At 39.9% G+C, this 19,549-nt stretch overlaps 1 protein-coding gene across 8 annotated transcripts in view; it reads right to left on the bottom strand.

Moving 5' to 3' along the window:
- Window positions 1-19,549, bottom strand: part of Hipk3 (homeodomain interacting protein kinase 3) — a 75,353-nt gene that overhangs the window by 36,524 nt on the left and 19,280 nt on the right. For all 8 annotated transcript variants that reach the window (XM_013121415.3, XM_013121418.3, XM_013121421.3 and 5 more), the window contains one exon: window positions 11,869-12,967. In XM_013121415.3, coding sequence (XP_012976869.1) covers window positions 11,869-12,965 — 1,097 coding nt within the window. In that variant the 5' untranslated portion in view covers window positions 12,966-12,967. The remainder of the gene's footprint in view (window positions 1-11,868; window positions 12,968-19,549) is intronic.

Here is a 19,549-nt window from a genome sequence, read left to right on the forward strand (position 1 = left end):
AAAACAGAACAAGTACTTGGGAAGCCAAGGACTGAGGTCGCACAAATTCACCTACATTATGCCGACCGGGTGGCTCTGGATAGCAACAGTAAGCCACCAGGAAACACCCATGGGAGACCATCGCTCTACCACGGCCACTGTACACTACTGTAAACAGCACCACCCCCCTGTGTAGCTCTCACTTGTGAAGTGCATGCAGTGCCCCACACATTAAGTGTTTTGCCTGTACTGTGAATTAACCTTTGAAGTAGCTATTAACATTTTTAAGATGACTAAACTGCGGCTCAGAAAGTAACTTGCTGCAGTTGCACAGTAAGTAGAACCAGAATCATAAGCATGTGAATTAATATAGTAACATAATTTCCTGTCCTTACTTAGCTTTCAAACTTAAACTCCTTTCATAGTTAAACCCCACCCTTGTCTGAAAAGAGGGTATTTAATTCCTCATGAACTAAGACAATAAATTATGGGAACATAGTACTAATACATTAGAATATAGTTACATGCTTTTATAACCTTAAATTTGACAAGTTTCTTAAATTTGAAGCCACAAGCATGGACAACAAAGAAAAAAACTAAACTTTATTAAAACAAAAAATTTTGTATGCTACCATAGGTGTCTGGAGAAGGACTGAAGAGACGGCTCCAAGGTTAAGAGCCCTTCTTGCTCTTCCAGAGGATTTAAGTTTAGTTCTCAGCACACACTCAGGGTGGTTCACAACCACCTCTAACTCCAGCACCAGAAGGTGCATGCCCTCTTCTAACCTCCATGAGCAAGCCATGAGAACACGCCAGTAAGCAGCACTACTCCATAGCTTCACCACAAACTCCTGCCTTGAGTTCCTTGACTTTCCTCAGTGATGGACTGAGATGTGGAAACATCAAACAAAATAAAGTGCCAGGCAGTCTGCAAATGTCTTTAACCCCAGTGCTCAGGCGGCAGAGGTAGATAGATCTCTGAGGCCAGCCTGGTCTACGGAGCTTCCAGGATAGACAGAGCTACATAGAGAAACTCTGCCTTGGGGGGGGGGACATTCTTCAAGTTTCATGTGGTCCTAGTGTTTTATCACCGCAACAGAAACACTAACTAAGGAACCTGGGGATGTAGCTCTGTGATAAAGTACTTGCATATACAAGGTCTCAGGGCCAATCCCTAGCATGAGAAAATGGGATAGAGATGTTACTAAAGGTGTTTAGTGCCTACCTATAAAATAGATACAAGGAAATGTACCTTATAAAAATGAAAGGAGGAAACTTAGGAAAGCAAGAAATAATCCTACAAGAAAAAAATGGAACTTTAATGGGGCTGAAGAGATGGCTCAGTGGTTTAAAAAAGAGCACTGCTTTTCCAGAGAACCAGGTTCAGTTTTCAGCGCCCACATGACAGTTCACGCCTGTCTGTAAGTCCAATTCCAGGGCTTCTGACACCCTCACTCAGACACACATGCATGCAGACAAAACAACAACGCACACAAATAAAAATTAGTTTACAAAAAAAGAAACCCTAAGAAACACATAAAAATAAAGAAACAAATTACTGTACAGAGGTCCAGACCAGAACTAGATACAGTAAAACATGTGGGGAAATAACACATGGGAATATATCTGAGTTAAATCAATAGGATCTGGTCACACGATGATTACAAATTCAGTAAGGAAAAGTGACACCAAAGAACTGTTTCTTACACTGAATAACCCAGAAAGTGGTTCCTTAAGTGATACAGGAAGATGAAAAGATGTTAAGATTAATTGTACCTGAGAATAGTGATACCTCTATAGGAATATTCAAAACTAGTCAGAAGGGGGGGCATGGCTAGAGGGAAATCTCATACTTGGACATGGCGCTTCCAAAGGAAGACAGCAATCAACAGACCTACCCAGCTCTGACACCTATGAACCACAACAGTGACAACCCAGAATAATAACCCTACACATACAGTAATGGCTTGCACACCTTTAGACATGACCAACAGCTCTCTAATCAGACTGACAAGAGAGACAATCACTGCCCAGGACTAGTAGAGCTATGGATAATCCCTAACTACTTTCTAAATATTTGTCCTTATACCCACAGATAAGTGTAGTCCTCACACTTCATCAAGGAAACTTCTCTTTGCAACATAGACCATTACAGAAAGTAATAATCAATCAAAATGCTGAGTTGCAGAGTCCAGTCCCAACAGGCACATCTACAAACAACTCCTAAACCTCAGGGAACATTGCTGAAGGAGCGGCAGAGGGTCAGGGGGTTTGCTGTGAGACTACGTCTTGCAAGTGATATCAGAAGCTATTTATTAACATGATGGCCTAGCCCAAACTGAACAAGGACAACAATAGATATGCTCAAGTGGATCAGGGGAAGACGATGAGATCTCATCCCTACACAAAAAGAACTACAAACAACTAAGGAAGGCTGAGACCAGGAGAAATAATCTTCCCCAGGGAAGAGCACAACAACTGGTTATCCAATACCAAATGGTCAGCCTTGAAAACACACATACAAATAATATTATGCCGGGCGGTGGTGGCGCACGCCTTTAATCCCAGCACTCGGGAGGCAGAGGCAGGCGGATCTCTGTGAGTTCGAGGCCGGGCTGGACCGACAGCCTCCAAAACAATACAGAGAAATCCTGTCTCACAAAACCAAAAAAAATAAATAAATAATAATAATAATAATAATATTACATAGACAAAGCAGGTTAATTCAGAAATATATATGACTATAAATACACATGTGCAAGTAATAACAATGAATGAAAAAAAGAGGCCATGAATTTGAAAGAGAGCAAGGAGGGCTACATGGGAAGGATTGGAAGGAAGAAAGGGGGGAAATGATGTAATTATAATCTCAAAAGTATTTTTTTTTAAATCATAGGGAGACAAGACTGTCATGAATTGATAGAGGAAGGGAGGGAAGGAACAAGAAAGACTGTCAGAGTGACAAGACAAACCTAAGCACATGACATCAGGAAGAAGTACAACCAGGAAGCACTAACAGTCACCCGCAAATGATCAGTCAGAGGTGCTTAGAGACAGAGGAAGACCACTGTATTGGGTAACATCAATATCCTCCAATAGGAGCTTCGGAAAGAAAGGTGAACTCCCTGGAGGAGAATAGGACATAAGAAGGTACAACTAAGTTCAAACCACAGCTCTGTAGTTTGGAGGCTTGAGTCAGATTGTTGTTCAACAAACCTGAATCTCAACTTCCTATTCATAAAATGCAGATATTACTATTTTTATAGCTCCCTTAATCAGCATAGTGATGAAGACAAAGTAGTCAATAAATGTCATTGTTATTTTATATTTTTATTCCCTGCATTAAAAAAATACCTAATAATAATATATGACACAGAAAACAGATTTTTTTTGTTTGTTTGTTTTTTTGTTTTTCAAAACAAGGTTTCTCCGTATTGTTTTGGAGGCTGTTCTGGAACTCGCTCTGTAGACCAGGCTGGCCTCGAACTCACAGAGATCCGCCTGTCTCTGCCTCCCGAGTGCTGGGATTAAAGGGGTGCGCCACCAACGCCTGGCTCCAGATCTACTTTTTAATGCTTTGTAAAAGTTGCTAAAATGTTTTAAATTTTGTGAGTTTGTCTACTAAATCTACTCCTATGAAAATTAGAAGATAACCTGTGAAGAAAGTATTTTTGTTCTTTTTTTAGTAAGATTTCTAGGAAAGGAAGAGAAGAGAAGGAAATGAGAGGGTCTGGCACATCCCAGAACTCAGTATGCAGCTGGATGGTGTTGAATTCCTCATCCATCTGCCTCCGCCTCCTGGGCGCTACAATTACAGGAACCAAATGCACCCAATACATACAATGTTGGGAATCAAACTCAAGGCTTCCTGCATGCCAAGCAAGTACTCTACAAACTGACCTACAACCTAGTCCAAAAATGCCATTTTCATTTTACAATTAAACACACTGGACCAGCTTAATATTTAGGAAGGGGTATAGTATCTTTCAGCAAAATGTGCATGCCCACTACCCTAACAATCTTCCTCATAAAAAAGTGAAAGTAGGCCAGGTGGCAGCACACGCCTTTAATCCCAGCACTCCAAAGACAGAGGCAGGCGGAACTCTGTGGCTTTGAATAGAGGCCAGCCTGGTCTATACAGTGAATTCCAGGTAGGCTCCAAAGCTACAGGGAAACCCAAGAAAAGAAGGGCGGGAGGGCGGGAGGGCGGGAAGGGAGGAAGGGAGGAAGGGAGGAAGGGAGGAAGGGTGGTTGCTTCAGTCTATGCAAATGGAAAAAACTGTGAATGTATACCTATAAAGATGCAGGTTCACACATGTAGGATTCGTATGACTTTATCTAAAAATTATAGCCATGTAATAGGTTTGTTTTAAATAAAGGGCAAACACATTTTGTAAAATTATAAAATAAAATCACAACGTAAAGGTAGAAAAATGTTCCTATTTTGCTACATTCTTAACAGCTTTTAAAAATTGCCATGTGGCTAGAGACGGCTTAGCAGTTAGTTCAGAGGGCCTCCTGCTCTTGCAGAGGACCTGAGCCCAGTCCCACCTCCCATGCCAGACAGCTAGCTCACAACCTCCTAAACACCACCTCCCAGATCTGATGCCTCTGGCCTATGTGGCAAGCACTGCGTTCACATGCATAAACCCAACACAGATACAGAATTTCTAAAAGTAAAATCTTTTAAAAAACTTTCCGAGTTCAAGGCCAGCCTGGTCTACAAGATGAGTTCTGGGACAGCCAGGGCTACTCAGAGAAACCCTGTCTCGAAAAAACAAAACAATGTAAACAAAAAAAACCAACAAACAAAAGTTTTATAATTTAAAAATATTAAGTAAAATAATTTTAATTTTAGATAAATATATACAATTTTTGTGACTCGGTGCTTTCTCACAAAAGACACATTTTTTTTTCCTTTTTAATGTCTTGGAGTCTGTCTCCTCAGCAATAGAATCTCACCTCACCAGCTGATACCTAAATTATTCACCAGCACAGAACTGGCACTCTTCCATGGTAGCACACTTGAGATTAGTAACTTTCAGGGTACTAAATTCCAGCCACAGGAAGATGCTGAAGACACAGAAATAAATACACATACATGTTCTCAGGTGTATGGAGAAGCTGTCATCTAGCCTAAGTCCTCATCCTAGTCTACTGTCAATATACACCGTGAGGCTCTATGTGCCTTTCCAACAGTGCTACAGGCAGCCCAAGGGAAATACAGCCTTTGAAATCAAAAGCTTTTATTGACTAGAATAAAAGGTCATCATAAAAGTCTTCTTTTAACCTATGAGTAACTATAATAGGTACAAACAGTTTTAGCATACAGCCTTCCAAGCCTGCCAGAACATGACTAATCAATCTAGCTTACAAGACATTACGTTTGTTCTGTACTTTATAGCTGCCATGTGCAGAATTAAACTTGATGAAGCTTTAAAAAATGCTTTTGTCATATGCCTAAATAGCACCATTGTACATTTACACATTAAAGCTTTATACACTAATCCACACCTATAAGTCACAAGTTCCCTTTACCTGTTTATGTAGAAGCATAATGTTAAGTAGCTTACTCATTCAGAAAGCACATCAGTCAATGATAAAAACTAAAATCAGAGTTTTGGTGTCCTGGTTCTTCTTATCATTCTTTATTCATTTTACTTCTTCTGGTTCTGATTTATTTTTCGAACTATATGCACAAACTATCATTTTATAAAAATATTATGTGAGAGTAATAAAACATGAACATACCTGAGATAAAGATTACATGAGAAGGATATCTTTTGTCTCATCTACAGAAAGATCTAATACTAAATGTGTATATTAATTCTAATGCTCTTTTGAGGATAGTATTTAAGACATGGCCAATTCATTCTCCTTCTTTCTATGGCATTTAGTCCCTTACATATAATACACTGTCTAAAATATTTTCCACAGCACAGACTCCACGAACAGTGCTCTAAGCAAGGTAAAAATAATGCACTAGGTTCTAACACTGAATCTGTTTGCTGGCCAGAATTCTATTTTTGTTCAAAATATCTGCCCACTATGTGGGTAGAAAATCCCTGATAGATTTTTTTATATAAATATGTCTGTCGGCTTATAATGCCTATGCTTTAAAATATACAGTTGGGTATAGTAATGCCTTTAAGCCCAGCATTCTGAAGGGAGGGCAAGGGACAAGCAGATCTTTGTGCATCCCAGAGCAGCGTGATCTACATAGTGAGATCCAGGACAGCCAGAATTACATACTCTTGTCTCAAAAAAACAAAAAACAAAAAGGGAGGGAGGGAGGGAGGGAGGGAGGAAAGGAGGGAGGAAAGGAGGGAGGGAAGGAGGGAGAAAAAAAGAAACTCAAGGTGTCAGAATTGGATACACGAGCGTGTAAACCTGTAGAAATGCAAAGCATAAACATACACCATATATTTTCTAGTTTACCATGAAAAGGGCCTAAGAAAGCACTGATACTCTCATATCAATAAGTAAATTTGCATTAATTACCATACAGATCTTGTTTGCTAAATAACCACTCTCAAATAAATAAAGAAATTAGGCAGACAGTGGTGGGAGATGTCTTTAATGCCAGCACTCCAGAGGCTGGTGTGAGTTTGAGGCCAACCTGGTCTACAAAGAGAGTTCCAGGACAGCCAGGGCTACACAGAGAAACCCTGTCTCCAGAGCGAGAGTGAGAGAGCGAGAGAGAGGAGAGAGTGAGAGAGAGCGAGAGAGAGAGCGACCTACTGAGAAAGCCAATCATAGGGCTGGAGCAAGTACAAGACATGCCAGAACATCTTGTACCAGAAAGCAAGCACTTAAGGAAGGCTAAGATCGTATCACACAGACTTGGGGCAAGTTTAAAGGGGCTTTCTTTCACTGGACACTGTGATTTGTACAGATGAGAGAATAGCTGGGAAGCTCCAGGGCCAGCTAGCAGTACAAGAGAAGCAACACAAGACTCTGTTCTCAACATGATAAAAAGTAAAAACCAACTCCTGAAAGTTGTCTTCTGACTGTGTACCCTGTATCGTATATGTGTATGCACAAACACAAACACAAATTTTAATTTTTTAAATTGGTAAAAATAAGCTCACCAGGGGCTGGAGAGATGGCTCAGAGGCTCTTCCCAGAGGTCCTGAGCTCAATTCCCAGCAACCACATAGTGGCTCACAACCATCCGTAATGAGATCTGGTGCCCTCTTCTGGCTTGCAGGCAGAATACTGTATACTTAATAATACATAAATAAAAATTTTTTTAAAAATAAATAAGAAATAAGCTCACCAAATCTGTAATCCGGATGTTAATTGATGTTGAAAATCATAAAGCTATGCAAGGGATGTCTATAAATTATTACTGTTGCTATGTGTATATGATATGTGGGTAGGCATGCATGTGCAGGTCAAATGACAATTTTCAGGAGTCTCTTCTCCTTCATTTTTTATATGGGTTCAGGGGGTTGAACTCAGGCTGCCAAGGATCCGCTGAACCATCTTGCTGGACCACATCAGGCTGGGGCTATCTTTGTGCTAGTCAATGCACCCAGCACAATGCATCCCACTTTACAGGTACTAAATATGTTATAAACTCTATTCCTATATTATTTTCACTGATAATATATCTTTTTAGATCTCCAACCATTCGTGATCACAAGCATATAATGCCGTGTATCTAAAATTCAGTAAAAACAAATGAACTGCTAATACAATATAATGAACCTTGACTAAAGGTTAAATGGGGCAGGGAGACGAGAAGGTTGGATAACAATGACTAAGTGGGTGTTCTTGGGAGGGTACATAAGCATTCGAAAATTGATTCATCAGTATAGAACTATGACTATAATCAAAACCACGGAATTGTATGCTTCCAATGAATTATGCTCAAGGCCAGCCTGGGCAACAGTGTAAGTTCCCAACTATCCTATGCTTAAATAGTAAGACATTATCCTCCCACTCCCCAGCCCTCCAAAGAGAGAAGGAGATGAGAAACAAAGTAGAATAGTTAAAAGTGCTCTGAAAACAAAAATGAGACAGTACAGAAGCACGGTAGTCCACTTTAAAGTAACCTAGGCTTGGTGGCACACATCCAGCACTCAAGAGGCAGAAGCAGACTACCAGGCCTGCCTCAAAATTAATTGATTGATTAATTAATTAATTAAATAGTAACCTATATAAAGTATCAATCATTATGGGACTTTCTATATGACTAAATTTTGTTATAGGAACTTGACCTTTGATATTTCTAGGTCCAAGAAGAAATGAGATGTGGGTATGCCCTAAAGAACTGATATCTAAGTGTTCATCATTCCATCTTTCTATACTGTCACAAGAATAACAATAAACCTCCCAACCTACCCCCAAGGTGGGACAGAACCACAACTAAGTGAGTGGTGTCACTAATTTACACCCTCATTCCTCTAAAGCATGCTTTACTTCAATGGCAATTAACATACACACACACACAGAGAGAGACAGAGAGACAGAGAGAGAGAGACAGAGAGAGAGAGAGAGAGAGAGAGAGAGAGAGAGAGAGAGAGAGAGAGAGAGAGAGAGAGAGAGAGAGAGACTTGCTAAGCAGGTTACTTTATAGTCCACTTTCCTGTCTCTACTCTGAAGTAGCTGAGACCCACAGGCTAAAATTCTATATTTAAAAAAGAAAAAAATAACTTCATGACCTGAATATTGCCACCACACCTCATAAATACAGCACCTTCTGCAGCTAAACATTTCCACATTCAAAAGCCCTACGTGTTCTTGACAGAAACCACACTCAGGCAGCTGAATTTAGAACATGCTGACCTTGAGCAAATCAATGCCCTTAGCATGTACTCCTGGCTTCCATCACTGCAGGAGCTAGACAGCCTCACCATCTATAGTAGTCAACAATCTCTGGCCACTACGCCTGTCTATTTTAAGATATCCCTACTACATTTGTGTTGCACAGTTCAAAGGGGTAACACATGAATCTGTGTCTAAATGCAATCCTTTACCTTAGAAACTAGGATATACCTATAGTGTTCCTACCTTAAAATATTTATTATATACTTTCATCTATTAATCACACAGTATCTAAGTAATTTTGTCATAAGCTAAGACAGAAACAGTAGGGTTCCAAAAATGATGTGTAAATTTTGAAATAAGTAATAGCTAGCTGCCATTTTCAGGCAAAAATATATAAGACATTAGAGCAGTACCTATTAAGAACTACAATGCATTCTTGTTAATATTTTTGGGGGAGGGGTGAGACAGGGTTTCTCTGTGGCTTTGGAGGCTGTCCTGGAACTAGCTCTTGTAGACCAGGCTGATCTTGAACTCCTGGAACTAACTCTTGTAGACCAGGCTGATCTTGGAACTCACAGAGATCCACCTGCCTCTGCTTCCTGAGTGCTGGGATTAAAGGTGTGCGCCACCACTGCTGGGAGCATTTTTGCTAGTTTATCTTAGTATTTACTACCTATCCCTACCTCTTAAATCTAACAGCCATCAAGCCCACTTTGAGTTTTTATCAAAGGCAAAATCATCTAACACATAAGCATGAGCTTTTGTTTACTGAATACAATTTTCATAGTTTTCAACACTAAACAAAGAACCTGTGACTAATCTTAGCGCTATATAGCATCTGAAAGCCAGGTAAATATTAATCTAAAATTAATAAATAAACAGAATGAAATCATACTTAGCAATTTTGTCATTTTCTTCCATTCTCAACACAGAGGCTAATATTTATGCAAAGGCCTAATGCTGGAACTGGATCACAAACCATTTAGCATTCTATATTGCTTTTCAAAGGATTCTGGAAACATTTAATAAACCAACAGAAATTCTCAAGTACAAAAGGTTAATGTTTCTGTTGTTTATTCTCACCCCACACATTTCAGTCATGGAAAGAAGGCTAGACATCTCACAGCACAGAATCTGACATGGAAATAATGCAGGTATAATCAAGTCATCTACTAACAATTGAACTAAACACAGGGCCCAGGCAACTGGAACTAGAGTTTATATAATATGCTCTCTGGCCAGTAAAAGCTCTGAACCCACAGTCTATGGTGTACAAAGGGCATAAGTAGGGAGAGGCACTATTCTTTCTTTTCATACAATTAAGTAAAATTTCAAAATCATTTTTCCAGGGGAATAAAATTAGTAAAATTGAATCATACATTTCAATAAACTAGAAAAAGAAAAGAGTAGTTAGGAGGACAGAGAATCAAGTAAATCTAATTATGTGAAACTAAGTCAGATCTGCTACCCTGCTGCAACAGCAAATTACCCTTTGGTTATTGAAAAAATGTTTTCATTGTGTGTGTATATGTGTGTTCTGAGACAGTCTCACTGTGTAGCCTGGGCTGGCCTCTAACAGAGAGACACTCCTGCCTCTGCCTCCTCAAGACTGAATTTAAAATGTATACCTCCAAATCCCACATCTAAACTGTTTTAAGAATGATATTCAGAAGTCTAATACTAGAAATAATGCAATCTATAATATACTAAGGATAAATCAGACTACATTTCCAATTCCTAAACTTATATTAATACATTTAATTATAACTAAATTACATAAACATGGGATTTCTTCTGATAACTAATGCCTCCTTGTGCAAGGTCTTACAGCATGTTTACAAAAGACTGAACAGGAAAACCAGAAGTAGTATAAAGGCAGATGCGATACCAAAAACAACTACCCCCCCTGTTGGGTCAAAGTTTATAACCCTAGGCTGTAGCAACCTCTGGCCATAAACTGCATTTGCATCAACTTAGTAACTTATGAGGACCACTCCAGCTGCCAGTACTACTCCTGCATTTGTCCCCATCGTGCTGGCAATCCTTGTGCTATAGAGAACTTCTCAGCACTCATGCTGATGCTGAAATGTGAATTACTTATTACCCAATTTATGAATAGGGAACTCAAACTACGAATTCAAAGACATTTTCATACTCACAAAAGAACTTTTGCTATTTTGAACCTTATTAAACATTAGCTAACTTCTGAGACTACAGTACTTCAGGCTAGCATTACACTAATCTTGACACTGTAGATCTCTGTCAATAGCTGCATGGTAATTGTTTTTGTCCTCAATTTCTTCTGCAGACTCACAGCACCAACACTAAGATAACATTACTCATAGCATATACATAGAAAACATAGCAACTATATAAACACATGTGAATCTTATGGTCATTAATCAGAATAATGGCCTAAGCTCATAATTTCTCTAAATATATGAGATTATGTCTTTATTAAATTACTTCCTCAGAATTATCGAGATGGCTCAGTAGGTAAAGGCATTCGCCACCAAGCCTGATGACCTGGGTTCAATCCCAGGGACTCACATGGTAGACAGAAGAGACCAGACTCCCACAAGTTGTCCTTGAACTTGCACATGTGTATCATGGCATTGTACACACACACAAATAAGTAAATGTAAAACGCAAAACTTTAAAAATTAAAATTACCTTTCCAAAGCACTGAAAGGCTCCAAGAAATACATAAAAACTACTTTGAACATTTTTCAATATTTAAAGATTTGTATTTATCATCTTACTTGTATGTCATTCTTTCCTATCTCTATTACTAATAAAAATAACCATGTTGGGGCATGGAACTAGCAGAGATTTCTATTGTCTGTGTAGCTTTGTAGACAAGGCTGGCCTCAAACTCACAGAGATCCTCCAGTCTCTGCCGCCCAAGTGCTGGGATTAAAGGTATGCACCACCATCAGCCAGCCCTGAAGCAATGTTATGCCTTGATTTCTCACGTCTTTTTAAAAATTCAAACTAAATAGATCTTATTGATTTCCTTATTTAACCGAAGCAGTTTCTCTCATCACATACACATACCAAATTTCACTTAGCAGAAACTCATTGTTAAATAGCCAAAAAGCAGTTGCAGCCTACCTGTAGTACCGAGACTGCAGATACGTTGAGCAAACAGTCTTTGATACATGACTGGCTGACCCAAAGTCTATCACTTTAACCCTGTATGGCTGTCGAACAGGATCCACCAACATAATATTCTCTGGTTTGAGGTCAGCATGAATTAAACCAAGACTTTTTAACTTCTTCAGTGCAGTGGCCACTTGCTGAAGAACGGGCCGGATTACCTTCAGGGGCAGGGGACTGAATTTATTCTGCTTCAGGAAGTCATACAAGTTTTGCTCCAGCATCTCAAAGACCAGGCAGGTGTGGTTACGGTGCTGGAAGCACTCATAGGCCCGCACAAAGTTGTTCTCATCAGCATTTTCAGTACTGAGCCTTGCTAAAATGCTCACTTCTATCTGCCCTTGGCGTGCATAAGAAGGGTGGTTCTTCAGAATTTTGATTGCTACAATTTCATTTGTCCCTCTCTTCCAGCATTTAACAACCTGGCCAAAAGTGCCACGACCAAGAAAATCAAGGACTTCATATGTGTTTTTCATAGAGCATAACACTTCATGCTGTACTAACTGATAATCGCCTTCTCCGCTGGTACAGTTCTGTTTTGATCCTGTGGTAGTTGTCACAACTGTCACTGGATTTCCCATGTTGGTTTGCAACATTGCAGGAAGTATGGACAGTTCATCGACAATCTGCATCGCGCCGCTGTGATTATCCAACTCCTCACTCTTGCGCTTCAATCCACATCGCTGGGGACCTTCTAGGAAATGGAACTTGTTTCGCCACACCACAGTCCGAGGTGCCTCCACTCCAGCTTGCTGCGCTTGAGCTGCTATGACCTTTGTAGCACCGGCAGTGTCTCTGACAACAACGGCACCTGCCTGCAATGAAAAGCTGTGTCCTCGAGGTTTAGCAAATGGTATCTTTGTCTGAAAAGCACTACCCTTCGTGGAAGGATGAGAGTTTCCAAAGTTTCTACCATTCACATAGGTCTGTGGATAATTTCTTTCCTGGAAAACACAACTGCTTGGCTCTACTTTGAGTTTCTTCACACTACAAAAGGCACTTGACTGAGTTTGATAAACATATGGTGGGTAGACCAAGACTTGTGAGGCCATACCTGCAGAAGAAGGAAGAAAATATTAACCAAAAGAACAGGTTTTCTTCAACTTTAAACTGTAGAAAGAAAACTTTTGGGTCAAATTCATAGTATGCTAAAATAATGGTAATTTAAAATTCCATTAAGACTTTTTTCCTTAGGAGGAGATAAGATCTTCAGTATTTTCACATTAGTTCTCAGGATTTCAGTTATCAGGGAAATACTTACTGAACAGCTACACTGACCAGGTATGCAGTAGAAACTGTACCAACCACCCCCCCCCCAAAAATACAACTCCTTAAAAAAAAGTGGCACAGGTGTGACAAAAAATAAAATATTCTCTCATCAAAATATAACTTATGAGCCATCAGCTAAAGGGGCAGTTCAGGATTAGGAACACTTGCAGCAAAGATTAAGGAAGGGAGTTCAGAGCCGAGCACCCGTGGAGAGCTGGGTGTGGTCCCATGCATGGCTATCACTACAGTAAGAGAACAGAAGCAGGAGGATGCTGGCTTGCAGCCTTGCTGCAAAGGGGACTCCAGGTTCAGTCTCAAAGGAACATGGTAGAGGGTGCCGGGAGATACCTGACATATGCTTCTGGGCCCTACGTGTGCACTCTTATACATGCATATACCTCACACACACAAAACCATGAACCAGCCAACACAGTTTATAATCTGGAAGAAACAATTATGTGTTTTAAGTATTTACATATATACAAGGATTAATTTAAAAGGGTCATCCTTTTCATGAATAGCTCTGATCCTATATTCTACTTGCCAAATATAATATCCTTTGATCTTAAAGAGCATACATTACACTACAAAAACAACTTACATCTTTCTATCCAGTTACCTCCATGCTGCGTAAGTTCCTAGACACTAAATGACTTTCTATGGATTTTGGTCTTACTCCATCTACACAGTCATGAGTGCACAATGATTTTATAATAGTATCTGTCTCCAGTGTAACACAAACACAAAAGGGGATTTAACATGTTACTGGCACAGCTGACTTTCTCCCTTATGACCTTACTTCATGATCTCAGAATTCATACAATATACAATCCAGGAACTGCTAATCCATGTATATAAACTTAAAACACACAAAACAAATCCTCAGTACCACAGCTCAAAACACATTACACCAACTATTTAGTCTATCACACAACAACAGGCAACACAAGTGAAAGTCACCCTTTGATAAAACCATGACTTTAATATTCATGTTCTTTCCTTGCACACAAAGTCCCACATGTTCTCTCTAGTTGTATCCTTCTTTGCATCTACCCCTGAGCACACTGCAAACTCCCTTAGGATATGACCAAAATAAGTCAGTGCTTTCTTGCTTATGCTCTCATGAGATACACACACTCACCACAAACCCTCCAAGAGCTAGGCATTCAGAACACACTCCCCACTCTTCTCCTTTAGACTCTTTGTACTGTAACAGTCAGTATATACATATGTCTTCCACACTAGATCGGAATAAAACTGTCTAGGGTGTAAAGTTGATGTTCAATACATGTTGGATGATTCTATTAACTTCAAAATATTTTTAGCTGAAGAGATAACTCATTGGGTAAGAGCATGAGAACCTGAGATCTTTCCAAACACTCGTGTAAAAAGCTGGGCCTACAGAGACAGACTTGCTGGCCAGCCAATCTAGCTGACACTGCAAGCCTGCATCAAGGAGTAAGGAGAAAAGCAATTGATCGGGATACTTACAGCCTCCTCTCACCTACACATGCATACACACACACAAATACACACCCATCCATACACATGTACATATGCCACAGACACCACATAGAAAAACTACTTTCATTCAACTTTTTGTTTGTTTGTTTTTCGAGACAGGGTTTCTCTGTGAAACAGCCCTGGCAACTCATTCTGTAGACCAGACTGGCCTCGAACTCAGAGATCCACCTATCTCTGCCTACCAAATGCTGGGATTAAAGGCGTGCACCACCACCACCCAGTTATTCAACCTAATTTTTTGCTGTGCTGTATTAACTGTGCCACCTCCTATTTCAACATACAACTATCAATTGTTTTTATCTCAGAAATAATGGATTACCATCATAGTATACAGTATTTACAATATTAAAAACAAAGCTAAAAATAATGTTTAGAAAAGGCTACAACCGATGGGGGAATAATTATTCAACTGATTAATAAATGCTTTGTAATATTTGGCTTAAGGATGCTGGTATCTTTCCAATTTGCTGTTAAGATCACTAAAGACCAGTGAGTAAAGGCACAAAGCTGAGTTCAATTCCCAGAGCTTACATGAGTTAGGTGGAGAAAACCAACTCCACAAAATTGTCTTCAGGCACACATGCACGAGAGCGTGTGCGTGCACACACCACACACACACAATGCAGGTCCACACCAATAATAAACAACAATTAAAACAAGAAAGAAAATCAAAACTCAGAGGGACCAAGGAATTGGCCCAAGGTCTCAAAACTATGATGTAAAGAAAAAGAAATAAATATACCACAACTGAGATGAAACTTCAAAAGTTTCTTCTGTTCCACCTACCAGAGTCCTAAGTTGCCCTAGTATAAAGTCAGAGACAAACTTCAGAGTCAGGTGAAGACTTGATATTCAGTAAGTAGAGAATACTGCAAATTGAAACTCTGGGATTTAAACCTAAGAAGTACATCTGCTTACTTAAAATGTCCCCAGCATTTATCCTATACCTTCACCCAGAGGCATTCCAAAGCTGCACTAATTCACCACAGTTTAAGACAGTCTTATGCCACTGTGACAGGCATGGAGCTCCCTATTTAGATCAGGCTGGCAACAAATTCAGAGAGATCCATCTGATTCTACCTCTCTAGTGCTGGGATCAAATTCCCAGCTAAATTAATGAAACAAAACCACACTGAGAACTCTTTCTAGACATATCAAACTCATATATTATGCATTTTTTGGCTACCCAATCATAGCCTCAATGATAACTGTCCTATGACACTCCTAATTTTCAAAATACCTATGTAATACATACCCATAGATCAAAAACGACAAATATGAAATCACTTAATACTAATTGCTGTATACCCAACTAAACATCATGGAGCCCAAAACAGTTTTTACACAACACTATGCCTTATTATTTTTCTCTGTTATATAAACTATGATGCACTCTGCGGTATATTATTCATGTCTTTGCCACTTACTCTTATCAGCAGACCAAGGAATAAGGTTTTGAAATACTACCTCTTTGATCGTGGGGGCTCCTGATGTAGCAACTATTAAGCTTTTACTTCTCAGTCTTATTCACTTCAGTTCTTTTTGCTTGTCGCTGAGGCTAGCCTAAAACCCACAGCAATCCTCCTGCCTTAGTCCCATGTGAAGAATTCCAGGTGTGTACAACCACACCCAGAGCTCTCATTTCAGGTACTTTGTTCTAAATGTTTATGGTCTCTCAAAATGTGTACATTGAAATGCTCCCTACCCCCTAGAAGCTGGGGGGCTGGAGCAGAGACTAGCATGAGTTCAAGGCCAGCCTGGGCTACACAGTGAGACCCTGTATCAAAACTACAAAAGGGGCTCTGGGAGCTGACTGGGCTACAAGGGTTCCCTTTCATGAATGGGGCCTCACGGGGCTTCTTACCATATGAGTTACAGCTAGACCCTATCTTTTTTTTTTTTTTTTTTGGTTTTTTTTTTTTTTTTTTTTGGTTTTTCGAGACAGGGTTTCTCTGTGGCTTTGGAGGCTGTCCTGGAACTAGCTCTTGTAGACCAGGCTGGCCTCGAACTTACAGAGATCCGCCTGCCTCTGCCTCCCGAGTGCTGGGATTAAAGGCGTGCGCCACCAACGCCCGGCTTAGACCCTATCTTTGGAGCAGAGAGCAAGCCTTCAACAAACCCTGCATCTGCTCATATCTTGGGACTCTCCAGCCTACAGAACAATGAGCAATAAGTTTTTGTTCTTTACAGAATTTTGTGGTAACAGACTAAATGGACAAAGACATGGGTTTTACTTTCCTAATCCCATAGCAAACTTGCAATCCTAACTGAACACTACCATCTATAACAATCAACCACCAACATATACAACATGAACATCCACAGACACAGATCTGACCATTGTAAACTATTAGTAAGACATTCTCTACTGGTTTCTTCTTATGTATAATACTGGGTCTACAAAAAAGGAGAGCAGGATCCAAGACAGAAATACTTCACTAACCCTCAATTTATTAGCTAATATGAAATTTCTGAAATATTTTCTGTCAACTTAGCTATGCCTTATGTGTAATAGAGCTAACTAAATAACAAATGAGTCAATAGTTTCTTAAAGTCTCCTCGTTCAGTTTCCTTCCACTTGTCCAAACCTTCAGTTTTGAAACATCTTCCTTCTTAAAAACCAGCTTTATATATCTGTATATATTTTATATATAAAGTTTACCATCTGACTCATTTTTAAGTTTATTATTCAGTAACATTAAATACATCCTCAATGCCATATAATTACACCTCCCTTCTAACACTACCTTCCTTTGCAACTGAAACAGGGACTCTGGCAACCATTACTTATTTTCTATGAATTTGACTTCAAGATATACCTTATAAGTCGACTCATATTTCCCTTTTTATGATTTAGAATAATGTCAAGGTTCATCTATGTTGCAACACGCAACTGAATGTTCTTCCTTTGTAATATTGAATGGTATTTCATGTATATACATATAACATTTTATTCATCCATTTATTCATCAATGGGCACTAGAGCTGATTCTACTGTGGTGTTATTTTGTTGTTTGCTATGTACACCAAGTTTGACTTGAACTGACAGAGAGCTGCCTACTCCTGCCCCTCCATGGTGCTGGGATTAAAGGCTTACATCTTTAATCTTAATAGCCTATTGATTCCACTCAGGATGAACAGGAAGGCATATATCTGTGAGTTCAAGGCCAGCCTAGTCTACATATTGAGTTCCATGACAACCAGAGTTACATAACCAGACCCTGTCTCAAAAAAAAAGAAAAAGAAAGAAATCATCTATCAACTAATACATTAAATAAGTATATGTGTGTTCACTGATGCTTTCAAAATGAACTTATTGTCTCTAAATAAAGACAGGCTTGCTAGGCAGTGATAGTGCATGCCTTTAATCCCAGCACTCGGGAAGCAGAGGCAGGATGATTTCTTCTGAGTTTAAGGCCAGCCTGGTTTATAGAGATAGTTCTAGGACAGCCAAGGCTACACAGATAAACCCTATCTCGGAAAAAAAAAAATAGGGCTGGGGGCTAGAACAGGAAATAAAACATGCAATTAAAAGTTGTCATATGAGGCAAAGTATGTTGAGTGACAAAACTCTGCCCAGATATGGAATCCATGACAGACCAAAGGACGGATACAAACAAAGCCCACCTTGGTTAACCAATGCCATTTATTGGGGTTACTTACAGGAGCAGAAATGACCCACAGACAGCTGCATCACCCAAGCCCACCCCAACATAAATGACAGCTCAAAAGCTGAGAACCTGGAGCATACAGCACAGCCTGCAGGCAGCTCAACAGGTTGGACAGTATCCTTTCCAGATGCCTCGGTTGGTCTGAACCTCTTCCAGACAAGTCAGCTGGTTCCTGTTTCTTACCGGCAGCTGGTCTGGTCTCAGATCTTCCTTACAGCTCATTCCCCTTGTCTGAGAGGGACTCTCAGCTTTTATTGCTTACTCTGGCAGGGAGGGGCCTAGTGAATCTGGTCAGTTTCAAGGACTTCCCTAAGCTATTTCAAGTTGTTCACCTTCCTGCTTAAGGAGCTTCCTGGAGGATGGAAATATTTCAATCTTGAGGAAAGTGTTACACAAAAATGTACCAAATTAATCCCAGAACAAAATCAGGCACCTCACTCCACTGCTTGTACCTTCTACTGCTGCAAATAATGCTGCCAGAGCATGAATACACAAATAAACATCTCTTATTCTTTACACACTGTGAAATGGAATTGCGGGGTAATGAGGCTATTTCATTTTTACTTTTTAAAGTCAGTAACTGTTCAGTTGCAATCCAACCACTTCTTAAGCTGATTTCTGCACAACCTCATCAACACTTTGCTTCTAACAGTCATCCAAATGGGTGTGAAGTGGACTCTCGTTGCTCATCAGCACTCCTAAACTGATGCTACAATAGCCTGATGTCATCAGGAGCTTGACAAGAAATCTTTTCATTCACTGGAGTTACTGATGAAAATGTTAAAACATTACACCTCACACTAAGCTCTAGGCAAACTCATAAGTGGAGCGTCAACAAATCACTACTGAGCTCTCCTCAGTTCCTTTAATTAAGCCATATACTGAAAAGTAAAGAGATCATTTTTTTTTAAACACAGGGTTTCACTGTGTAGCCTTGGCCTGTCCTGGAACTGGCTCTGTAGACAAAGCTGACTTTGAACTCACAGACAGAGATCTACCTGCCCTGCCTCTCAAGTGCTAGAATTAAAGGCATGCACCACTGCCTCCAGACTCATTAAATTATTTTTTAAAACCATACACCTAGGCCAGCTGGTGGTGGCACATGCCCAAATCCCAGTACTCAGGAGGCAGAGAGAGGTGAAGTTCAAGGCCAGACTGGTCTACGGAGCTAG

This window comes from Mesocricetus auratus, unplaced genomic scaffold, assembly GCF_017639785.1.
Source record: "Mesocricetus auratus isolate SY011 unplaced genomic scaffold, BCM_Maur_2.0 Super-Scaffold_100004, whole genome shotgun sequence".
Taxonomy (NCBI): domain Eukaryota; kingdom Metazoa; phylum Chordata; class Mammalia; order Rodentia; family Cricetidae; genus Mesocricetus; species Mesocricetus auratus.